Source organism: Sitophilus oryzae, unplaced genomic scaffold, assembly GCF_002938485.1.
Source record: "Sitophilus oryzae breed Bouriz unplaced genomic scaffold, Soryzae_2.0 scaffold_1420_pilon_pilon, whole genome shotgun sequence".
Lineage (NCBI taxonomy): Eukaryota > Metazoa > Arthropoda > Insecta > Coleoptera > Curculionidae > Sitophilus > Sitophilus oryzae.
The window spans coordinates 371,845-393,497 of NW_022146083.1; the positions used below are offsets into that span (position 1 = coordinate 371,845).

General features: G+C 33.3%; 1 protein-coding gene across 1 annotated transcript in view; it reads right to left on the bottom strand.

The window, feature by feature from the left end:
• LOC115876213 (transcription factor IIIB 90 kDa subunit-like) overlaps positions 1 to 17,012 on the bottom strand; it is a 76,681-nt gene extending 59,669 nt beyond the window's left edge. Inside the window, exon 1 of the mRNA XM_030891912.1 lies at positions 16,640 to 17,012. Coding sequence (XP_030747772.1) covers positions 16,640 to 17,012 — 373 coding nt within the window. The remainder of the gene's footprint in view (positions 1 to 16,639) is intronic.
• Positions 17,013 to 21,653: the final 4,641 nt, after the last annotated feature.

The window sequence follows — 21,653 nt, forward strand, 5'->3', positions numbered from 1 at the left end:
TTTCCGAAAAACTCACCAGTTTTTAAATAAAAAATATTTTATTAAACAAACAAACAAACAAACAACGCTTTATTGTGCAAAAAGCCAAAACAGCTTCATCGACAAAGCACTCACAAACAACAAAATCACAAAAAAATACAAACAACAAAAAATACACAATACAAATAATACAATTCAAAAAAATTTAAGTCTTTAAAATTACAAAAAAATATTCGAAGTATAGTTTCACCCCCTTAGAATTCGAGTTTCGAAAAATCCCTTCTTATCGAACCTCTACACCCTAAAGTCAATCTGTTTTCCAAAAATCAGCTTTTTACGTCAAGCGCTTTAAGCAGGATGGTGATTAATCAATGACCAGATTTTTCGAAACATCCTAAATACATTTTTAAAAAATCTTAAAATATGTAAAAAAACAAAATAAAATATACGTGTTTAAGCGTTTTTTCGGAAACTTGACCGTTTTTTAAATAAAAAATATTGTAATATTTGAGGGGTGGTTTCACCCCCTGGGAACTGGAATTTCGAAAAATCCCTTCTTATCGAACCTCTACATCCTAGAATCAACCTGTATGTCAAAATTGAGCTTCTTACGTTGAGTGGTTTGAGCAGGATCGTGATTAATCAGTAGGTCAGTCACTTGATTTTATATATTAGTATTGGTATATAGATTTTCTTAGTTTTAAATCAAATATTTTTTGTGCGATCCTTACCACTTTTCGTCTCGCTAGCTCGTGTGTCAAGGCCTTAATTTGTTACTCCCGGCGCGCCTTAAGAACTTTTTATTTATTACGTCATATTATTATGACTTACCATTAAAATTAAAGCACTTTATGTAGAATTAATTTATTTTTAATTACAATATTTTTGGGGATTTTCGAGTCCATATGCAATGTTCTGTGTGTATTTTAAGCCCTGTGTTGGCGTAAATATCATTTTAATTAATCTATTTTAAAACGTTTTGTTTGTTTTTGTTTTGGTTGCTACATAGTATTATGTTTACTATTATGGATAGTTAAAAATACTTTTATGATCAGATAGTGAATAAAAAAAAATTTTTTAAATTCAAACGGTTTTATTATCTTATGTGCACTGAAAACTAGAAAATAATAATAACAATTAGGTATTTTTGAACTTCTAATCTCAGAACATATTTTAGTACTAGGCAGAATAGTTTTTAGGCATATTAGACTAAAATGCAAAAACGTGGGGGCCCATTAACTATTGCTGTAATACTTCTTCTATACTAAGTGCGGATTGCATCGACTTATTATAATCGTAACTGGAGATTTTGACAATCAATAACCAGCCGTGGCGGCTTCACCAGCGAACGCCGAGCTCATGATCTACCAAAAGTATAAAGATATGCTTGGCCATAGTAGGATTTCAGAGGGGCCCCATCATGTTTTTATTTTAGTCTACTATGCCAAACCAAACCAAATACCTAATTGTTATTAGTTTTCTTGTTTTCAGTGCACATAAGATAAAACCGTTTAACTTAAAAAGTTTTTTTGCCGATTTTTTTATTTTCTAGTTTTTTAGTATTTAACGGAAATGCTCTACCGTATATTCCTCATTCTATTTAATTCATTTAGTGGCATCATTATTACATGGTTTTTACCTGATAATTTATTACAATCTGACGCTCAGGTGTTTCTTGACGCTAACAACTCTCTCTCTGTCTGTCGCGTTCTGATGCTAGCCTAGACTCATGACGCTCAGGTGTTTCTGACGCTAACAACTCTTTGTCTCTCTCGTTGTGATGCCAGCCTGACCTCATGACGCCTTCAGGTGTTTCTGACTCTATCAGCTGCCTTTTGTCTCTCACGCCGTTGTGCTATTAACCTGGCATCATGTTGCTCTGGTAGGTGTTTCTGTTGCTAACCGTTCTCTTCGTTTCTGTAGTCGACTATAGGTTTCATTTTCACTTTCTTTGCACGTTTCTTGTTCTATATTTTTCTTTTTCGCCTTTTGAGCTCTCTTCGTTGTGTAGCAGTTTCTGTTTTTATTTTTGTTTGTTTTTTTTATTTATTGTTTCCAAGTTGTTCCCACGAGTAATGGACATTTTAACGGTCGACCCCCCCCAGAGGTTCAGTAGTAGAGGGCAAGGCTATAATATACAACAAGAGGCGCCCAATCTTGAGGGGAAAACGCTTGCGACATTACATTTAGCCACCCTAATGCCAGCGGCAGTCCTCTCAGCATCGTTTTTAACCTATTACCTTAACTTGGGTGGTAAAGTTACCGCTAACTACGTAGGTACATCTAATCACCTATTTTTTATCTGTCCTTCTAACGTCACACAATCTTGGATACAACTGTTCTGGAGACGACTACTCATGCCCTCACCTAATACGCCATTTTGTAACGACGTCCATCTTGGATTTTAAATTTTGTCATAATCACAGTATTCTACTAGTGTAGCCCTTTCATTTGATACCCATATTGAGGGGGTTGTGGAAAAATATGAAATCCGCCATTTTGTACCGGCGGCCATCCTAGATTTACAATGTTATTGATATCACTATATTGTATTGTCATCGGAACTAAAGGTGTGTACCAAATTTCAGATCAATCTGACAACAGGAAGGTACTTAAATTTCAATTTCTAATTTTGACCCAAATAAACAAACAAATAAATAAATACCGTACGGGTCGTACCGTACGTAACTTCCCAATTTTCTATAGGATCTTATCACAAAATAAGATTCGACTTACGTCGTTTCGACTGAAGGCGCTGTTTTGAAGAACCTAACCTGCCGTAAGTACGAGGACTGCCTGTATTAGTATAGATTTTCTTAGCTTTAAATCAAGTATTTTTTGTGCGATCCTTACCACTTTTCGTCTCGCTAGCTCGTGTGTCAAGGCCTTAATTTGTTACTCCCAGCGCGCGTTAAGAAGTTTTTATTTATTACGTCATATTATTATGACCTACCATTAAACACTTTATGTAGAATTAATTTATTTTTAATTACAATATTTTTGGGGATTTTCGAGTCGATATGCAATGTTCTGTGTGTATTTTAAGCCCTGTGTTGGCGTAAATATCATTTTAATTAATCTATTTTAAAACATTTTGTTTGGTTTTGCTGTTTGCATTATTTTGTTAATAACGCTACGATAGATATGGCTATTTATTTACGTTTACATTCGCTTTGATAGTTTCGGTCGTACAATATCAGTTGTAATTATTCCTCCTTTGTTCAAATATCAATAATTTTATTGTTATATTCTTCTTCCTTAATTATGTCAATGTAACAATAGTCCTTGTATAATCACGCGTTGATTTTTCTACGTCATTAGAAAATTAATGGTTCTCCTAGTACTTATTGTCGCTAAACGTTAGGTTAGTATTCTGCAAAAGTACCATTTTTGATCACACTTGAATAAGAACGATAGTTTTAACCTTATTTCTTAAACTAATCATCATGAGAAACATAGCAACAATATTAATATTCTTGTGATAGTTTATTTAAATATTTTTTTGTGAAATACTTGATTTAAATTTATATGCTGATTGTACGAGCCCTAACAACTATAATATGTTGGGACAAGGTCATATTTTGGAATTATTGCCCTGGTTTTTCAAAACGACTAAAAAATATATGTTTCATTTTTTAAATATAAACATAGCCATATATCCTAAACAACTTGACAATATTTTTATGAATTTGTAAATCAATCCATATTTACAGTAGCGGATTTTGTTAATAAAAGGACAAATTTGCCTGACAACTAAATGTTGGGACAAGTATTTTTAATTAATTAATATCATAGGCGGCTTTGTTATAAACGTCACAAATGTCGCAAACTGTTTACTTCAGCATTGACAGCTTGTAAGTGACTCGATACTTTGAGTAGCGAGACTTACTGTAAGTAATTTTATTTTTTTTAATTTTCAATTTTGTTAACATAATCCAAAGTAATGGTCCGTGGAAAAGCTACAAATCAAAAACTACGCGAAATTATCATTCGTCAATACTGTACGGGAAAAACAATTCGAAAAATTTCTGATGATTTAAGTATTCCAAGAACCACGGTCTTTAATATAATAAAAAAATACGGCGAATCTGCCAATGTAGGCGTTAGAGGTAAAAGTTCGGAAAGGCCAAAAGTTGTATCTCAGAGAGATTTACGAAATTTAGTAAAAATTTGCAAGTCTGCGAGAAGAAGTACTCTTCGCGAAGTAACAGTTAAATGGAATACTGTAACTGGATTAAATATATCAAGAGAATGTTGCCGAAAATATATCCATAAATGCGGTCTGGGGTTTTACAAGGTAAACTTTATTTTGTGTGGATAATTAATTACCTGAAGATTATTGATACAAATTCTTATTTAGGTCAAAGAAAACCGCTACTGACAGAAATTCAGAAGAAAAATCGCTACAATTGGGCAAAATCTAAATTATCGTGGACACAAAATGATTGGAATAAGGTCATATTTAGCGATGAGTCTAAATTTGATGTTTGCGTTGGAGATCATCGAAAAAGAATAATACGAAATAAAGCAGAAGCCTTTCATAAAGATTGCTTAATGGTTGTTAAATTTCCTAAGAGGATTATGGTTTGGGGTTCCATGTCAGCAAGAGGTTTGGGCAAATTAAATTTTATAGATGGCACTGTTAACGCCCAAAAATATCAACATATACTTGAGACCTCACTTTTGCCTAGTGTTCAAGAATTCTTTCCAAACGAAGACAATACTTTTCAACAAGATGGAGCATCGTGCCATTCAGCAAAATCAACTAAAAATTGGTTCGGTAATAATAATATAAAAGTTCTATCCTATCCTGCAAGTAGTGCGGACCTCAATGTTATAGAAACTGTGTGGCCATAAAATGAAGCAATATTTAAGAAACCACCCTCAACGAACAATTTTTGATTTGCGGACAAAACTGCAGGAAATTTCTGATAATTTTTCTCCTCAAATGTGCCAATCTTTGGTAAATACAATGCCATTAAGAGTTCAGGCAGTTGTTAAGGCGAAAGGTGATGTAACTCCGTATTAAACAAATTTCTTGTTGTGCTGTCCCAATATATAGTTGTCAGGAAATTTGGCTTGATTCTGGCAAAATAAGCTATTATCAAAAGTGATTTGTTTGCAAAGTTATAAAAATATAGTAAAATTGTCTAGATCATATTGTAATGTTTGAATTTAGAATAATAAACAAAATAGATTGAGTCGTTTTAACAAATTACTATTTTTATTGCAAAAAAGACCTTGTCCCAATATATAGGTGTTAGGACTCGTAGTATCTATACTAATCTATACTAATATATAAAATCAATACTGATTAATCACGATCTTGCTCAAACCACTCAACGTAAGAAGCTCAATTTTGGCATACAGGTTGATCCTAGGGTGTAGAGGTTCGATAAGAAGGGATTTTTCGAAATTCCAGTTCCAAGGGGGTGAAACCACCCCTCAAATATTACAATATTTTGTATTTAAAAAACGGCCAAGTTTCCAAAAAAACGCTTAAACACGTATATCTTATTTTGTTTTTTTACATATTTTAAAATTTATTTAGGGTGTTTCATAAAATATGACCATTGAGTAATCACGATTCTGCTTAAACTGCTTGACGTTTAAAGCTGATTTTTGGCGAACGGATTGACTGTGGGGTGTAGAGGTAGGGGTTTCTCGAATCTCAAATTCCAAGAGGGTGAAAACGCCCCTCATATATTACAATATTTGTTATTTTAAAAACGGTTAGTCTTTCAGGAAAACGCTTGAACAAACATAATTTATTTGATTTTTTTACATATTTTGAATTTTTTTAAAAAATCATACAGGGTGTTAAACTGCTTGACGTAAAAAGCTTAATTTTGGTAAACGGGTTTTTCGAAAGTCACATTCCAACGAGATGAAACTAACCCTCAAATATTACCATTAAGTTCCAAAAAGTTGGGTAATTGATTAACCACGATTCTGCTTAAACTGCTTGATGTAAAAAGCTTATTTTTGGCAAACGGATTATTCGAAAGTCAAATTTCAACGAGATGAAACTACCCCTCAAATATTACCAAATTATATAATAATATCGCCATATTGTTTTTTCTCATGCTGACATAAATGTGAGAAAATTTTATCCAGTTTGTATGTTAATGGAAATTCTTGCTTTGCTTTATCATCATCATCAGAAATGATTAATTCGACGCGAACGAAGTCGCGGGTAAAAAAAAAACAAACGTTTATTGTACAAAAAGCCAAAACAGCTTCATTGACAAAGCAAAACAAAAAAAGCACAAAAACAAATATACAAATAATACAAAAAATGTCATACAATACAAATCAATTCAAAAAAAAATTACGTCATAAAATTACAAATAAAACATATATGGACATTGCAGAACACAGGCGTATCTAGAAAATTTTACAAAAGCAAAAACTGTAAATGGATAAAATCATGTTATAATAACATAAAAACAAGAGTTATAAAATATTAAATACTAGACCTTTAACCAGTGTGTGAGAGTATCAAAATATTAAAATTAAAATTCTAAATTGTTCATGATTAAACATCAACAAAAAGTCGTTGACCGCATATAGGGCTCTCTCCAGTAAGTATGATTTCAGAGCTTTGCGAAATGCGGGAAAGATTGAAAGTGACTTGATATTCGAAGGCAAATGATTGTACATTTTCTTGGCATTGTACAGTATTGAGCCCTTAACTAGTTCTGAGCTCGGGGTTGGCAGATAAATATCGTGCTCCGCATTCCTAAGTGGATAGTTGTGAGAAGGCCTTTCCGGAATAGAGAATATGTGCTTGCAGATTAAGCAAACGGATTCAAAAATGAATAAGGAAGGAAGAGTCAGTATTTTGAAATTTTTAAAGAAATTCTGGCAGTGAGTTCTACTGTTTAGTCCCAATAAGTATCGAACTGCTCTCTTTTGAAGTTTGAAAATACGATCAAATTTTGTCGCGCAGCAAGTACCCCAGAATGGAAGGGAATAACGAAGATGCGACTCAAAAAGGGCATAATATACCATTCTAGAGGTTGATGAGTTAAGTTCCTTAGACACTGATCTTAGCGCAAAACAGGCAGAGCTTAGTTTCTTTGATAAGGCTTCGATGTGCAAGTCCCATTTTAAAGAGTTGTCCACAACAGTCCACGACGTCAATAGTGGTGTTATTAAGTACAAAAGGTTGTATAGTACTTTTATATGACAAAACTTTAGTTTTTGAAAGGTTGAGGCATAGGAGATTAGAATCGCACCAAGATTTAATGGTGCGTAAATCACTGGATATAGTATCATATAGTGCCGTAACATCTGGGCCGCTCCAAGTGAAACTAGTATCGTCCGCAAAGAGGCAGATTTTACCGCTAATGTCTAGATTTGCAATGTCGTTGATAAACACCAGAAATAAAATAGGGCCAAGTACTGAACCCTGAGGGACACCACATTCTATAGGCTTACAAGAAGACATAGACGTATCAATCCTCACAAGCTGCCGTCTGTTGCCAAGATACGACTTAAGCCATTCGAGCGGCACTCCCCTGAATCCATAGTTTTGCAATTTGTTAATTAAGATATTATGATTTACACAGTCGAAAGCCTTAGAGAAATCACAGAAAATTGTAGCTGTAGAGTGATGGTTATTCAGGCTAGAGTATACATTATTAAAAAACGTCGAACATAGCATCATTTGTGCAACTGTTACTTAGAAATCCAAATTGATGGGTAGAAAGTACTTTATATTTAAGGAGAAAAGATAGAAGCCTTTTTTTAACCAATCATTCAATGATCTTAGATAATGTGGGCTGGAGAGCAATTGGGCGATAGTTCGAAGCTTGATCTTTATCTCCTCCTTTATGCAGAGGAATAATTATTGCTGTCTAAACGGGTACACGCTAGTAGCTTTATATTTATTACACCAAATAAAATAATGACTTGAACAATAGTTAAAACATCATTATACTATTTAGAGAACCAAAAATTGCTAAATCTAGCTAGTTAAGGTCATTAGAACAATGAAATTTATTTATTTCAACCCGAAATTCCTAAATGTCTTCAGAAGTTATTACAAAAATATTGCAAAAACAACACAAGCTACGTTGTGCTTAAATATCGACTGATTTAATAGTGTTAATGAGCTATTCAAATGACTAGTATCATGCTTCTAAGCGACACAGTGTCTAAGCGTGTGGTCTCCGAACTTTATTTAGATATTTAAATTACCAAAATAATAGTTAGCACGTGCCCTGTATATGTTTGTTATCAGTGGCGCCGCGTGCATGGTTCAATAATTTGATCTAAGGATTCAAATTAAAGGATCTTATTTTCTTATGTCCTTTTAATTTCAAAGTAGATATGTTACTAACAAAGAAAGGAAATGGAACAATTTGAATACAAAACGGGAAATTAATAAATAAAAAATTTTAATGACAAATTATTGCTTTAAAATATTATGAAAAATAAACTGTATAATACTCAAAAAAACTTAATGGAGTTATTTTATTTCAAGACAAAATAATTTAGGGAGTATAACAAAACACTGAAAATAGCAGAAGAATATACAGGGTTGTTCACCACATACGACACGGAGTATTGTAGCTAAACGATGAGATTTTTACAAATTGTAAGTTTTGGGTTCGATGAAGGACTATTAAAGCTACAATTTAAAAATAATTTTACAAGATACAGCGTGTCCCAAATAAGTAAAAAATATCAAAGTTGTATTTTTTTAAATGGAACACCCTGTATATTATTACATTTTTAGTTTCTACGATTAAAATAAAGGTAAATTTGATTAAGATTTATTATACTTAAACCTTACCGTTTTTGAAATATCTTCAATTTTGTGAAATTGCAGTAAAAATTTTAAGGCTTCATTTCTCCAAGGGTATCAAAGTTTTTAATACTAAATATTTACTGAAGTTTATCTACTGATCAGTTATTGTGCTGCAATAATAAAAATAATACTACCTTATACAGAGTGTCTAAAAATTTATTTTAAATAATTATTAGCTTCAAACGGCAATAACTTGTTTAATTTAAATGGAACACCCTGTATATTTTTAGTTTAATTTAATTGTCTATCAAATTATATTATACCATTTTTTACCTATCTCTTTAAGTTTCCGTAGAAAATGCATTTTCTTGTAATTTAGAACTTATTTATCAATATACCCATGGACTATTGACATTTTAGATTATTTTTAAAGATGTACCAAATTTTTAAAGAGTACAGATACTAATGTTGTCGATATAATTCGTTTATTTCATTAAAAAATAAAAAAAAACTGTTTAAATATTTGTTAAAGAGGACCAATTAATATGATTCCAGTATTCAAACTACATTAACTGACTGTTTGCGTTGATTAATAATAATTGCTCCAAATACCAAAAAACTGAATTTTGTATGGGCATTAGACAGTGTGATAAAAAGTAACACCTTAAAAATGATATTTCATTTTTTAATAAATGCTTATTTATAACAACAAAGACTTTAATTTGATAACTTATTATTATATTGATTTCTGACTCAAAAATCCACATTTATTTATAATAATTTATTAACGAACACAATTAAGTATGTCATTAATTAGTATATGGGCGGAAATAATGGTGTTATATTTAATTAATGGTATACTCTTTTATAAAGATTTAAATAGTTTTCTTTTTTGCATACAAATGGGCTAGTAATATTATCGTTTTGCTAAAACGATAATATTACTAGTCTGTACATTTTGTACATTTGTTGTTTTAAAAACAATCTAAAATGTCAATATTCCATGGATATATTGATAAATGAGGTCTAAATTATAAGAAAATGCATTTTCTGCGAAAACTTGAAGGGATAGGTAAAAAATGGTATAATACAATTTGATAGACAATTTAATTGTGCATCTGATTCTCCTAAAATATACAGGGCATTCCATTTAAATTAAAGAAGTTATTGCCGTTTGAAGCTAATAATTATTTAAAATAAATTTTTAGATACTCTGTATAAGGTAGTATTATTTTTATTATTGCAACACAATAACTGATCAATAAATAAACTTCATTAAATATTTAGTATTAAAAACATTGATACCCTTGGAATTGAAAATATTTCAAAAACGGTAAGGTTTAAGTATAATAAACCTTAATCAAATTTACCTTTATTTTAATCGTAAAAACTAAAAATGTAATAATATACAGGGTGTTCCATTTAAAAAAATACAACTTTGGTATTTTTTATTTATTTGGGACACTCTGTATCTTGTAAAAATATTTTTAAATTGTAGCTCTAATAGTCCTTCAACGAACCCCAACTTACAATTTGTAAAAATCTGATCGTTTAGCTACAATACTCCGTGTCGTATGTGGTGAACAACCCTGTATATAAAAAAAGTTATGAAATTTTACGCAGAATCTAAAGATAAAATAAAAAATAGTGTCGTATTTAAAAAGAGAGAGAGAGTGTCGTATTTAAAAAAAAATATGTTATACTCGCCACACTTTTTTGCAGCACCCTGTACACTCCATAATAATTTTAAAATGTGTATCTTAACCGTTCCTATAAATTTTGTATTTAACATTTTTTGTAAACCTCGAGATAATCGACTTTACTCTATCATTGACTCACCCTGTACGTTTTGATTAGTGTGGACCGCCACTGTGTGTTGTTATTCTACGTTTTGATTACTATTTTCTTATTAAAACCACTGTAGCGCGTCGCGTGGGTGCATATAAACGAAATTACAACACAAACAAAAGAAGTATAGTGACCAACAAATATACGAAATAAAAATTAAAAAAAAAATAACTAAAAGTACAAAAAAAATAAAGTAACAAAACAAAATAATTCGAATTTGCGTTTTATTTTTAGACTTGAACACGTCTAGACTGCTAAACCTATTATAATTTTTTATATATTAGCAAAAAACTGTTGCCATTGTATAATTTGGCTAATAAGAGAAATAAGAAATATTAAGAAGTATTAATAATCATTCATATTGCCAAATTACAGCGCCATATACAGAACGAAGATATAATTATCTCTAATTGGGATTTTTTTGCTCAAATATTGAAAGAGGAAAGCGTAACCGCTTTGAAAGAATATGGCATTAAAAATCTTGCCAACTAATAGAGACTTTAAAAGATTATACAGGGTCCGGCAAAAGTGCGTCGGGCCTCTGTAGCTCACTAGAATAAAAAACTTGGGAATTTTGTTTAAGTACAAACCTAAAGTATGTACGAGGATGTATTTCAGGTGGAACACCCTGTATATTATTGCATTTTTAGCTTCCTTTGATATCACTTTACGTAATCCTAAGATATGAGTAAATATATTTCGCTAATTTCAGAGATATTAACGAATAAAAAATGTATAGTCCGTCTAGAAAATATCTGGAAAAAAGAAAGCAAAATTACAATTATCGATATATATTTTTGGGACAAAAAAAAATTATAACAAATTATTAATTTTATTTACTTATACAACCTCCATTTAACTCCAAACACTTAACTAAACGTCCTACCCCGGTACACGGTACACCCGAAACTAGGTCCACACCATAATGTTCAGTGGCGGCAGTCCAGGCCTGTAAAACTGAGCGAATCAAATCTTGTTTATTTCACGGAGCTGCTCATTTTTTTCAGTCTTCATTATTCCTCATATGTTTTCAATGGGACTAAAGTCTGGTGAAGCTGCTGGCCATGGGCTTGTTGAAAGACCCAAAAGTCAAATAAAAATAAGCAATTTTTATTTGACCGCATGATATTATCCAAAGAGGACTCCGTATCACTGAGAGATGGTGTAGGACTGTCGGGCTGAGTATCAACTCAGACAAAACCGCGATTGTGCCATTCACCAGAAGGCGAAGTCTGAAAAACTTGAAAAGAATCCAACTAGATGGAAAGGAAATACTGCCAACACAGGAAGTTAAATACCTGGGAATAACCCTGGACAGTAACTCCTGTGGAACAGGCATATTAAGAACACCACCAGCAAAGCCATAAAGGCTCTCATGATATGCAGAAGACTGGCCGGAAATAGATGGGGCTGCTCCCCTAACATTTTGCGCTGGATGTATACCATGATAGTAAGACCCATGATTACTTCTGGAGCAGTTGCCTGGTACACAAAACTAGAGCAACGGACGGCAAGGCTAAACTTATGCAAAGTCCAGAGACTAGCATGCGTTTGCATCACAGGAGCCATGAGAACCTGTCCAACAGCAGCAATGGAGGTCATTCTAGATCTAACACCACTGCACATTGTCATTGCATATATGCCAATGCGACAATGATTAGAATGGTCACTAACGGAATTAGTACTGGGAGAATTGTCAGATCAGGGGCTTGGAACACCCTCATAAAGGAAATACCACTCCTGCAACTCCCAGTGGACGATATGCCAAGAACCTACAACTTTGAGAAACATCTCAATGTAGTATTGGGCAATAAAAAGGATTGGAAGAGCAAAACGCTTGCCCAGCAGTTAAAAGACCATACCATAACTTGGTATACTGATGCTTCCTAAACCAATACGGGAACAGGGATCGGAGTGTTTGGGCCGAGAGCTAAATACTCCGAACCAATGGGCACTTACCCTAGTATCCTACAGGCAGAAATCTACGCTATCGAAAGATGCGTACAACTTATATTAGATAGGAACTATCCGAAACAAGAAATAGCCATCTTGTCTGATAGCCAAGTAGCGTTAAAAGCGATCAACTCAGTATCAATCAATTCGAAATTGGTCAAAGAATGCATAGAGAAGCTGAATAAATTAGGCAAAGAAAACAAAGTCCTCCTAATCTGGGTGCCTGCTCACCAAGGGATAGAAGGCAATGAAAGCAAATAATCTAGCTAGGAAAGGAGCGAACACTCCACTAACTGGACCAGAACCGTTCTGCTTTCCAAGTGGTAACCAACTCAAGGCGGAACTCAAGAACTTGGAAGATTCCATCCGCAACCTGGAATGGAAATCTTGCAATGGTCTAAGACACTCGAAGAAGTTTCTGAGGGCTTATGACCAAGAAAAATCACAGATCTTCGTGGGTCTGAGTAAGAACAATCTTCGGATTGTCACGGGGTTTTTAACAGGACACTGTCTCCTCAATGAACACCTCAGTAGATTGAAACTAAGAAGAAACGGCGAATGCAGATTCTGTGGGGAAGATGGGGAAACACCAGTACACCTCATCACTGAGTGCGCCGAGACGACAACCATTCGTGCCATGAATTTTGGTACGACTGATATTGGAGATGGAGAACTACCCTCTATAAAACCGTCCCAGATACTGGCTTTTGTCAAAGCCCTGGGACTGTATGATGAGTTATGATTCGAGAAAGGGGGACACAATGGATCTGTAAGGTCGAAGTGATTAACCCCCCTCACACTCATTCTAAATTCTAAAAATTCTAAATTTGACCGCAATAATATGAAAAATGATCCTTTTAGATTAACTAACTCTAAAAAGACAATTGTAGAATTCAACAAAATTTCAAATCAAATTCAAATGTCAAATACGAAACTGTCAAAAATGGGGGATGGTCTGTCTCTGATGCATGAATACATGGATAGCATTATATACTTAATTCCAAGATTTTGATAATAATCTGATTATTTGTCTACAACATCACTGACCAAACATAACGCGAACATTATAAATTAAATTATACATTCATAAACCAGTGCGGAAACAACAAAGTTAACCGGTATTGTTCGAGAATAAATTAGAATAACAAATGAGAACGGCAATTTTAAACAAACGTCAGTGACATAAACAATAAACAATTTTGTCAACATCGAAGATTCCCGCAAAACAATAGATGTAATTGCTTTACTTTATGTATATAGATCTTGTTAAAGATATTTATGCTCAAATTAGTTCATAATGTTCAATGTTATCGAATAAATTTGTCTTCATCATCACGATATGCTCATTATGATGCATTCGATAGATTTGTCCTTATTACAGTGGGGTTATAACCTAGGGTGTGTTACAACAGCAAAATAAAACACTAAATCACCTCAATACACCAAAACACTTTTATTCAGTGCAAAAGTAAAAGTGTTTTGGTGTATTGTGGGGATTTAGTGTTTTATTTTGAGATTTGTCCTGTCCCGAGGCATTATAGGCATGCGTGTTAGAACTAGATGTATTTCCAAAATTATAGAAAGTGTTGTGTCGTATTAATTTTGTGTAAAATCTATACTAATATATAAAATACTGATTAATCACGATCCTGCTCAAACCACTCAACGTAAGAAGCTCAATTTTGGCATACTGGTTGATTCTAGGGTGTAGAGGTTCGATAAGAAGGGATTTTTCGAAATTCCAGTTCCAAGAGGGTGAAACCACCCCTCAAATATTACAATATTTTTTATTTAAAAAACGGTCAAGTTTCCAAAAAAAACGCTTAAACAAGTATATTTTATTTTCTTTTTCCACATATTTTAAGATTTTTTAAAAATGTATCTGGTCATTGATTAATCGCGATCCTGCTTAAAGCACTTGACGTAAAAAGCTGATTTTTGGAAAACAGATTGACTTTACGATGTAGAGGTTCGATAAGAAGGCATTTTTCGAAACTCGAATTCTAAGGGGGTGAAACTATCCCTCAAATATTAAAATATTTTTTTATTCAAAAACCGGTGAGTGTTTCTGAAAAACTCTTAAACACGTATATTTTATTTTGTTGTTTTACATATTTTAAGATTTTTTATAAATTTATACAGGGTGTTTTATAAAATATGACCATTGAGTAATCACGATTCTGCCTAAACTGCTTGACGTTTAAAGCTGATTTTTGGCAAACGGACTGACTGTGGGGTGTAGAGGTTCGATAAGGAGGGGTTTCTCAAATCTCAAATTCCAAGAGGGTGAAAACGCCCCTCAAATATTACAATATTTTTTATTTAAAAAACGGTTAGTCTTTCGGAAAAACGCTTGGACAAGCATAATTTATTTGGTTTTTTTACATATTTTGAAATTTTTTAAAAAATCATACAGGGTGTTAAACTGCTTGACGTAAAAAGCTTAATTTTGGTAAACGGATTTTTCGAAAGTCACATTCCAACGAGATGAAACTACCCCTCAAATATTACCAAGTTATATAATAATATCGCCATATTGTTTTTTCTCATGCTGACATAAATGTGAGAAAATTTTATCCAGTTTTTATGTTAATGGAAATTCTTGCTTTGCTTTATTATCACCATTACAAATGATTAAGATTAATTCGACGCGAGCGAAGTCGCTGGTACACGCTAGTTTAAGTATATTTTTATAGAAATTTAAAAATGTGAACTTGTAAACTTATAAACATAAAGAATGTGGATAACGTAGGAGCTGGCATCATTGCATTCCCTCGAATGCACTATAAACAAATTTCCGGAAACTGGACAAGCGGCACTCAAAAGTTTTTCAATATTTTCCGGAAAATATCAAGAAAAAATATAGAATTTTTAAATATTTTTTTCGCAAAAAACCTAATGGGTGTGTTTTTGGACCACCCTGTATAATAAGTAAAATAGTAGAGAAGAAAAATGTAGCTGATTATTGAAATTAGGTATAAAACTAAATAATTTATATCTCAAATGAATTATTTATTTGTTTTCTTTGTCACCAAACTTGCGCATGGAAAGTTTCTGTAAAAAACACGTTTTGAATAATTCACAATTTTTCGAAAAATTTACCAATTACATAAATATCAGTCACTCTCGGTTGGCATTGGTTCGTAAATAAAGTCCCATAGAAAAAAAATCGCCGTGCGTTTGTTAAACAAGTCTCGTTCACATTCACATTCCTACTACAATTTTATAATGGTATTATGTAAATGGGTATAGGACACAGTAAATTAATGTGCAATATCTGTTTACCACGTAAAGAGAGAATTCGTTTCTAAGGCCGAATATTCAGTACAATGTGCTGAAAAACAAGACGAAAACAGTGATTGAACTAACTATACTCAATGCTACCAATTCGAGGTACCAGCATTGGTATCTCGGTAACCGTAATAGATACGAACGAGTTGCGCCTTTGGGATGTTTACCAAGATGCCATCAAAAAAGTTTTAAAAATTTCAAGGATTGCTGAGTTTTTTTGGAAAAAACGGATTTTTTTGAAAATGAATTTTATTTTCAAAAAAATCCGTCCCCCCCCAATTTTTATAATTTTCAAGATACCGTCAGACTCATTTGCCAATTTCGTAAATCAGCCAGACTTGTTTCTGATAATATCTTATGTCAGTGTCAAATGAACTTATAATGAAACTTAGCTACAAATTGCTTGAAGAATCATCAAAATGTGTCTACTAGAACACAATATATAAAATTTTAAAATACATGAAAAATTTGTACATTACATGGAAATTTGTGTACTTTATAGTTAATAAATAGTTACTAATCATCATTATCATCATCAACCAGCCTGAAGTGTCCACTGCTGGACGTAGGCCTCCCTCAAATCCTTCCACTCTTCTCGGTCCTGTGCCACTTGGATCCAGTTTCCCCTAAATCTCTTCAAGTCATCTGACCATCTTGTCGGAGGTCTGCCTCTGTTTCTGAGAGCATCTTGTCTTGGCCGCCATTCTAGTATTAGCTTGGTCCATCTATCATCCGTTCTTCTGGCAATATGCCCAGCCCAGTTCCATTTGAGTTTTTTAAGCAGATATATAGCATCTGTTATTCGTGTACGCTGTTTTATAACTGTACTGGGTATCTTGTCTCTTAGAGATACACCAAGCATTGCTCTTTCCATAGCTCGTTGGGCTACACGGATTTTTTCTATGGACTTTTTCGTCAGTGTAAGTGTCTCTGCGCCATATGTAAGTACTGGCATAACGCACTGATGGAACACCTTCCTCTTTAAGCACATTGGTAGATCTGATTTTAACACATATCTTAGTTTGCCGAATGCTGCCCATGTTAGTCCTACTCTTCTTTGTATCTCGTGCGTCTGGTTATCGCGGCCAATTGTTATTTCGTGCCCCAGATATTTATATGAATATACTTGTTCTATATTTGCTCCGTCTACCGAGACATTTCCACTAATAACAAGATTAGTCATTAGTTTGGTTTTTGAATAATTTATGCGTAGTCCAATTTATCTGACGCCCGTTTAAGTGTTTTTAGCATATTTTGAGCTTCGTGTATTTTGTCTGTAATCAGCACCAAGTCATCAGCAAAACGCAGGTTATTGAGCATTTCCCCGTTAACATTAATGCCCATTTCCTCCCAGTTTAGTCTTTTGAACATATATTCTAATAGTGCTATGAACAATTTGGGGGAAATTGTATCGCCTTGCCGTACTCCTCTTTTAATACGGAATTTATTTGTGTTTTCGTGTAGCGATACAGATGCTGTTGCATGGTCGTATATATATTTTAAAAGGTTAGTATAACGGGTGTCTATACGACATTCGGCTAGGGCCTTGAATAATTTGTGTTGATCGATAGAGTCGAATGCCTTTTCGTAGTCGACAAATATTAAAATGAGGGGTTTATTATACTCAACACATTTTTCTATTAGGGACTTCACCACCAACAGATGGTCATTTGTACCGAAGTTCGATCTAAATCCAGCCTGTTCTCTTGGTTGATATTGTTCTAGTTTTAGGGAGAGACGATTTGTGAGGATTTTTGTGAATAATTTGTATGTGTGGCTCAGTAAACTAATAGGCCGATAGTTGGTAAGGTTTGTTTTGTCCCCTTTTTTATGTAATAGGATTATATTGGCATTATCCCATTCTGATGGCGTTCTTCCTTCGACAAGACATTTGTTGAATAATATTTGCAAAGCCTTGAGAACCTTTTCTCCTCCTTCTTTAATGGCTTCAATAGCTATATTGTCGTCACCGGGAGACCTATTATTTTTCATAAAGTTTAATGCCGCCGATATTTCATCTAAAGTAATATCTGGGATTTCTTCTGAGCCTTGATTCATCACAGTTGGTATGTACTATACGAGTTTCTAGGGTTTGGGTTGTCATATAACTGCTGGTAGAAATTTTCCGTAACACGCAGAATATCTGCTCTATTTGATGTTATCTGTCCTTCTGCATTTTGCAATTTATGAATTAGTGCTCTCCCTATGCTTGCCTCTTTTTTGAAAACTTTTAATCCTTGATTTCTCTCAATGAGTTGCGTTATTTTGTTGGTTTTGTGGGTTCTGATGTCTTTCCTTATCTCTTTTGATATCTTCTTGTTAAGTTTCCTATAATCATCTGAGAGTTTGTTTATCATAACTCTACGTTGCTTTATCAGATCTTTAGTGTTTTGGGTTAGTTTTGTGTTTCCCTGATTATCCTTTTTAGGACAATTTTCTTTAATAGCTTGCGTTAAAATAGTTACAATGTGATTATTTATATCTTCAATTTCCATATTTTCCATTCTTTCCAGATTTCCTAAATTTTCAGCTGCCATTGCTCTATATTCTTCTGGCTTTTCTAGTGTTACCCATTTTCTCATGGTCCTCTTCCTTATCATTTTTCGTCGTTCAGATTTAAGGTTGAATTCAATTCTAGTTCGAACTATTCGGTGGTCACTTCCTATGGAGAATTCGCCCAATACTTGTACATCTCTAATTATCCATTTTTTATCAGTCATGATGAAATCTATCTTGTTCTTGGTAATTCTGTCCGGACTTGCCCAGGTCCATTTTCGATTTGGATGTTTTTTAAAGAAGGTGTTCATTACATATAGTCTCATTTCTTTCAAAATAACCATCTGTACCCACGCATATTTCTGCTTCAGTTACTAATAAACTATATGAATATCCAACAATTCCAATCATTGTTGATCACTCTGTATATTCTCTTTGGCACTCAAATTTGAAACAAAATAAAAATCTACAAATTCTCTCGGTATACATATATGTTCAAAATTTTTATTTTTATTTTGGCCTAGTATGATTTTCTCCATATACGTTTGAACATATTGCTGTTAGTTATTATGCATAAAAGTGATTTAGTGTCAAACGCACTTGTCGCAGAATTCGAAAAACATCTGTAAACAAGTATATAAAAATATTTGTGGTTTATTCTAACAGCGCATATTATTATAACAACAAAGAAAACAATAATTTATTAATAGGTATTACAAAAATTTCATGACAATAATATGCAGATATCTATATAAAATCCGACATACTGATTAATCACGATCCTGCACAAACCACTCAACGTAAGAAGCTCAATTTTGGCATACAGATTGATTCTAGGGTGTAGAGGTTCGACAAGAAGGGTTTTTTCGAAATTCCAGTTCCAAGAGGGTGAAACCACCCCTCAAATATTACAATATTTTTTATTTAAAAAACGATCAAGTTTCCGAAAAAACGCTTAAACACGTATATTTTATTTTGTTCATTTACATATTTTAAGATTTTTTAAAAATGTATACAGGGTGTTTCGAAAAATCTGATCATTAATTAATCACGATCCTGCTTAAAGCCCTTGACGTAAAAAGCTGACTTTTGGAAACTTTTACTGTTTTTACTGACCGTTTCACATTTTTTGATGTCCGTTTTACTGTTTCTTTTGTTGTTTTTACTATCTGTTTTACTGTTTTGTCTCTATTTATAGGAGAATAAAAGTTGACAGCATAAAAACAGTAAAACAGATAACAAAAACAGCAAAAGAAACAGTAAAAAAGACATGAAATGCAAGGAGGCAATAGAGAAAGAAAGATTATCTCCTCTATTATAGATCCGGGACAAAACCGATATCGGGTCTAGGGAGAGACCAAGTTAAAGAGGTGGAAAAAATGGAGACAGATCTTCCAGTCTCCACCTCAAAAGTACCCCGGCCGAAGACAAGATCCCCGACTGTGAAAGACACGGAGAGCAAAACCCCAACCGTGAAAGGGTGTATATCCTCGTAGGAGGTAGATGTCCACTCCCCGGAGGACGAGCAGCTATTGCCTGAGGAAGATGGGAAATACCCTGTACACCCTATAACAGGAAGATCCCCATGTATGATGTAAAGGGAGACACAATAGATTTTTATAGTCGCGGTGATCAACCCTCCTTCCACACATTTTACATCCCAAAATATTCATTGAATAATGTTATTATATTTTTATAAAAAAGTCTTATAATAGGCACACTTTCATATCAAATACCTAAACAAGAGTAAAAGCCATTTTTATTTACTATCGTTGACTAACGAATAATTTAGCATATTGACCAAAAAACAAGTTTTGAAAATTTGAATAATTTCACTTGTACGAATATGTCTCTAAAAAAATTGGAACCAGCGTTAATGATTTCAAAATGAAAGTCCGCAAAAAGGTACCGCTCCATACGTGTGCCATATTTAACATATATTACTGTAAATGGCTAATATGTCGGTAATTTTTTTGAACGATGCATATACTGTAATATAGTTTGACTGCGCGTTGTATTTAACTATAGATAGTACTTAGTCCTATCAGAAAAAAATCAGGATTGTGACATAGATACTTATTTCTGTTGTTATAATTAGATATTATGATCTCATTCAATTACTTAATATGTAATTACTTTAACAGGATTGGTAGAATATTTTTTACTTTAAGTAATTTTGTGTTTTAAGTAATTATACAGTGTGATTTTATATCAAAATCTAGATCATATACATATATTTATGTGGGGGTGGGGCGAGGGGCAAACCGCTGCCAAAAATGGTGTACAGGGTGGGCCAAATTCCACGCTTTTAAATGGAAACGAACACCCTTTTAGTAGACACACCCTTTTCTATAGGAGATAGGCGAAAACTAATATCGGTGTCTGGAGCTCAATTTTTATCAAAAACATGATGGTGAAAACCGCACATTAATATCTGTTACCATTTCGGAGTTACGGGGTGTTTCTCAAAAATGTGCATTTTTAACAGATCACTGTAACTTTTTTACTATGGAAAATTTTGTATTTCCATGAAAACATTTCCAAAGCACCTTTTTACGTAGAATTTGATGGTTTAAGTATAATTTTTTTAAAATTAATAATTTAAGAATTATCAACAGAAAATTTGATTTTTTTATATGGGATACCCTGTATATTTTTAATTTATTGAAAATAATTTAAAATTACCTTTTCAAAAATATAACACACTTGATATTTTGCTCGATTCCTCTTCGAAATATAGAGTATATAAAAATTCGCCAGCTTTAAATAAGTAGGCTTTGAACGGCACCGGCTGTAATGAAAAAAAATTCTAGCTGTGAGCATCAGTTAAAACGAAAATAATATTTGCTATGAGAGATGCAGAATTTTATAACAATTTAATATATATATAACCAACATCAACACATTTAAACTACGAGGCATGTTTTTTAAGTAAGTACCGTTTTGCGATTCCGCCGCCGCAGCGCTACGGTCGGCGTTCCGCGCATGCGCGCTGGTTACCTACATCTCTTGTCTATGCACAGACGCCAGTACAGTCTGATTCTTCATTGTATACGTTGTTTATTGAGTGTTTAAGATGCCTCCGACAATCGTGAGCCCCGCCGATTGTGAAGTACGGGCTGTCATACAATTTCTTAGTGCTAAAGGCGTAAAACCGATCGATATTCATCGTGAGCTCTGTGAAGTTTACGGACAAAACATTATGAGTGATGGAATGGTAAGGAAATGGGTGAGAGCATTTAAAGATGGCCGCACAAATGTGCATGATGAAGAACGGAGTGGGCGTCCTTCGGTCGTTAATGAAGATTTGGTGCAGAAAGTGGACGAA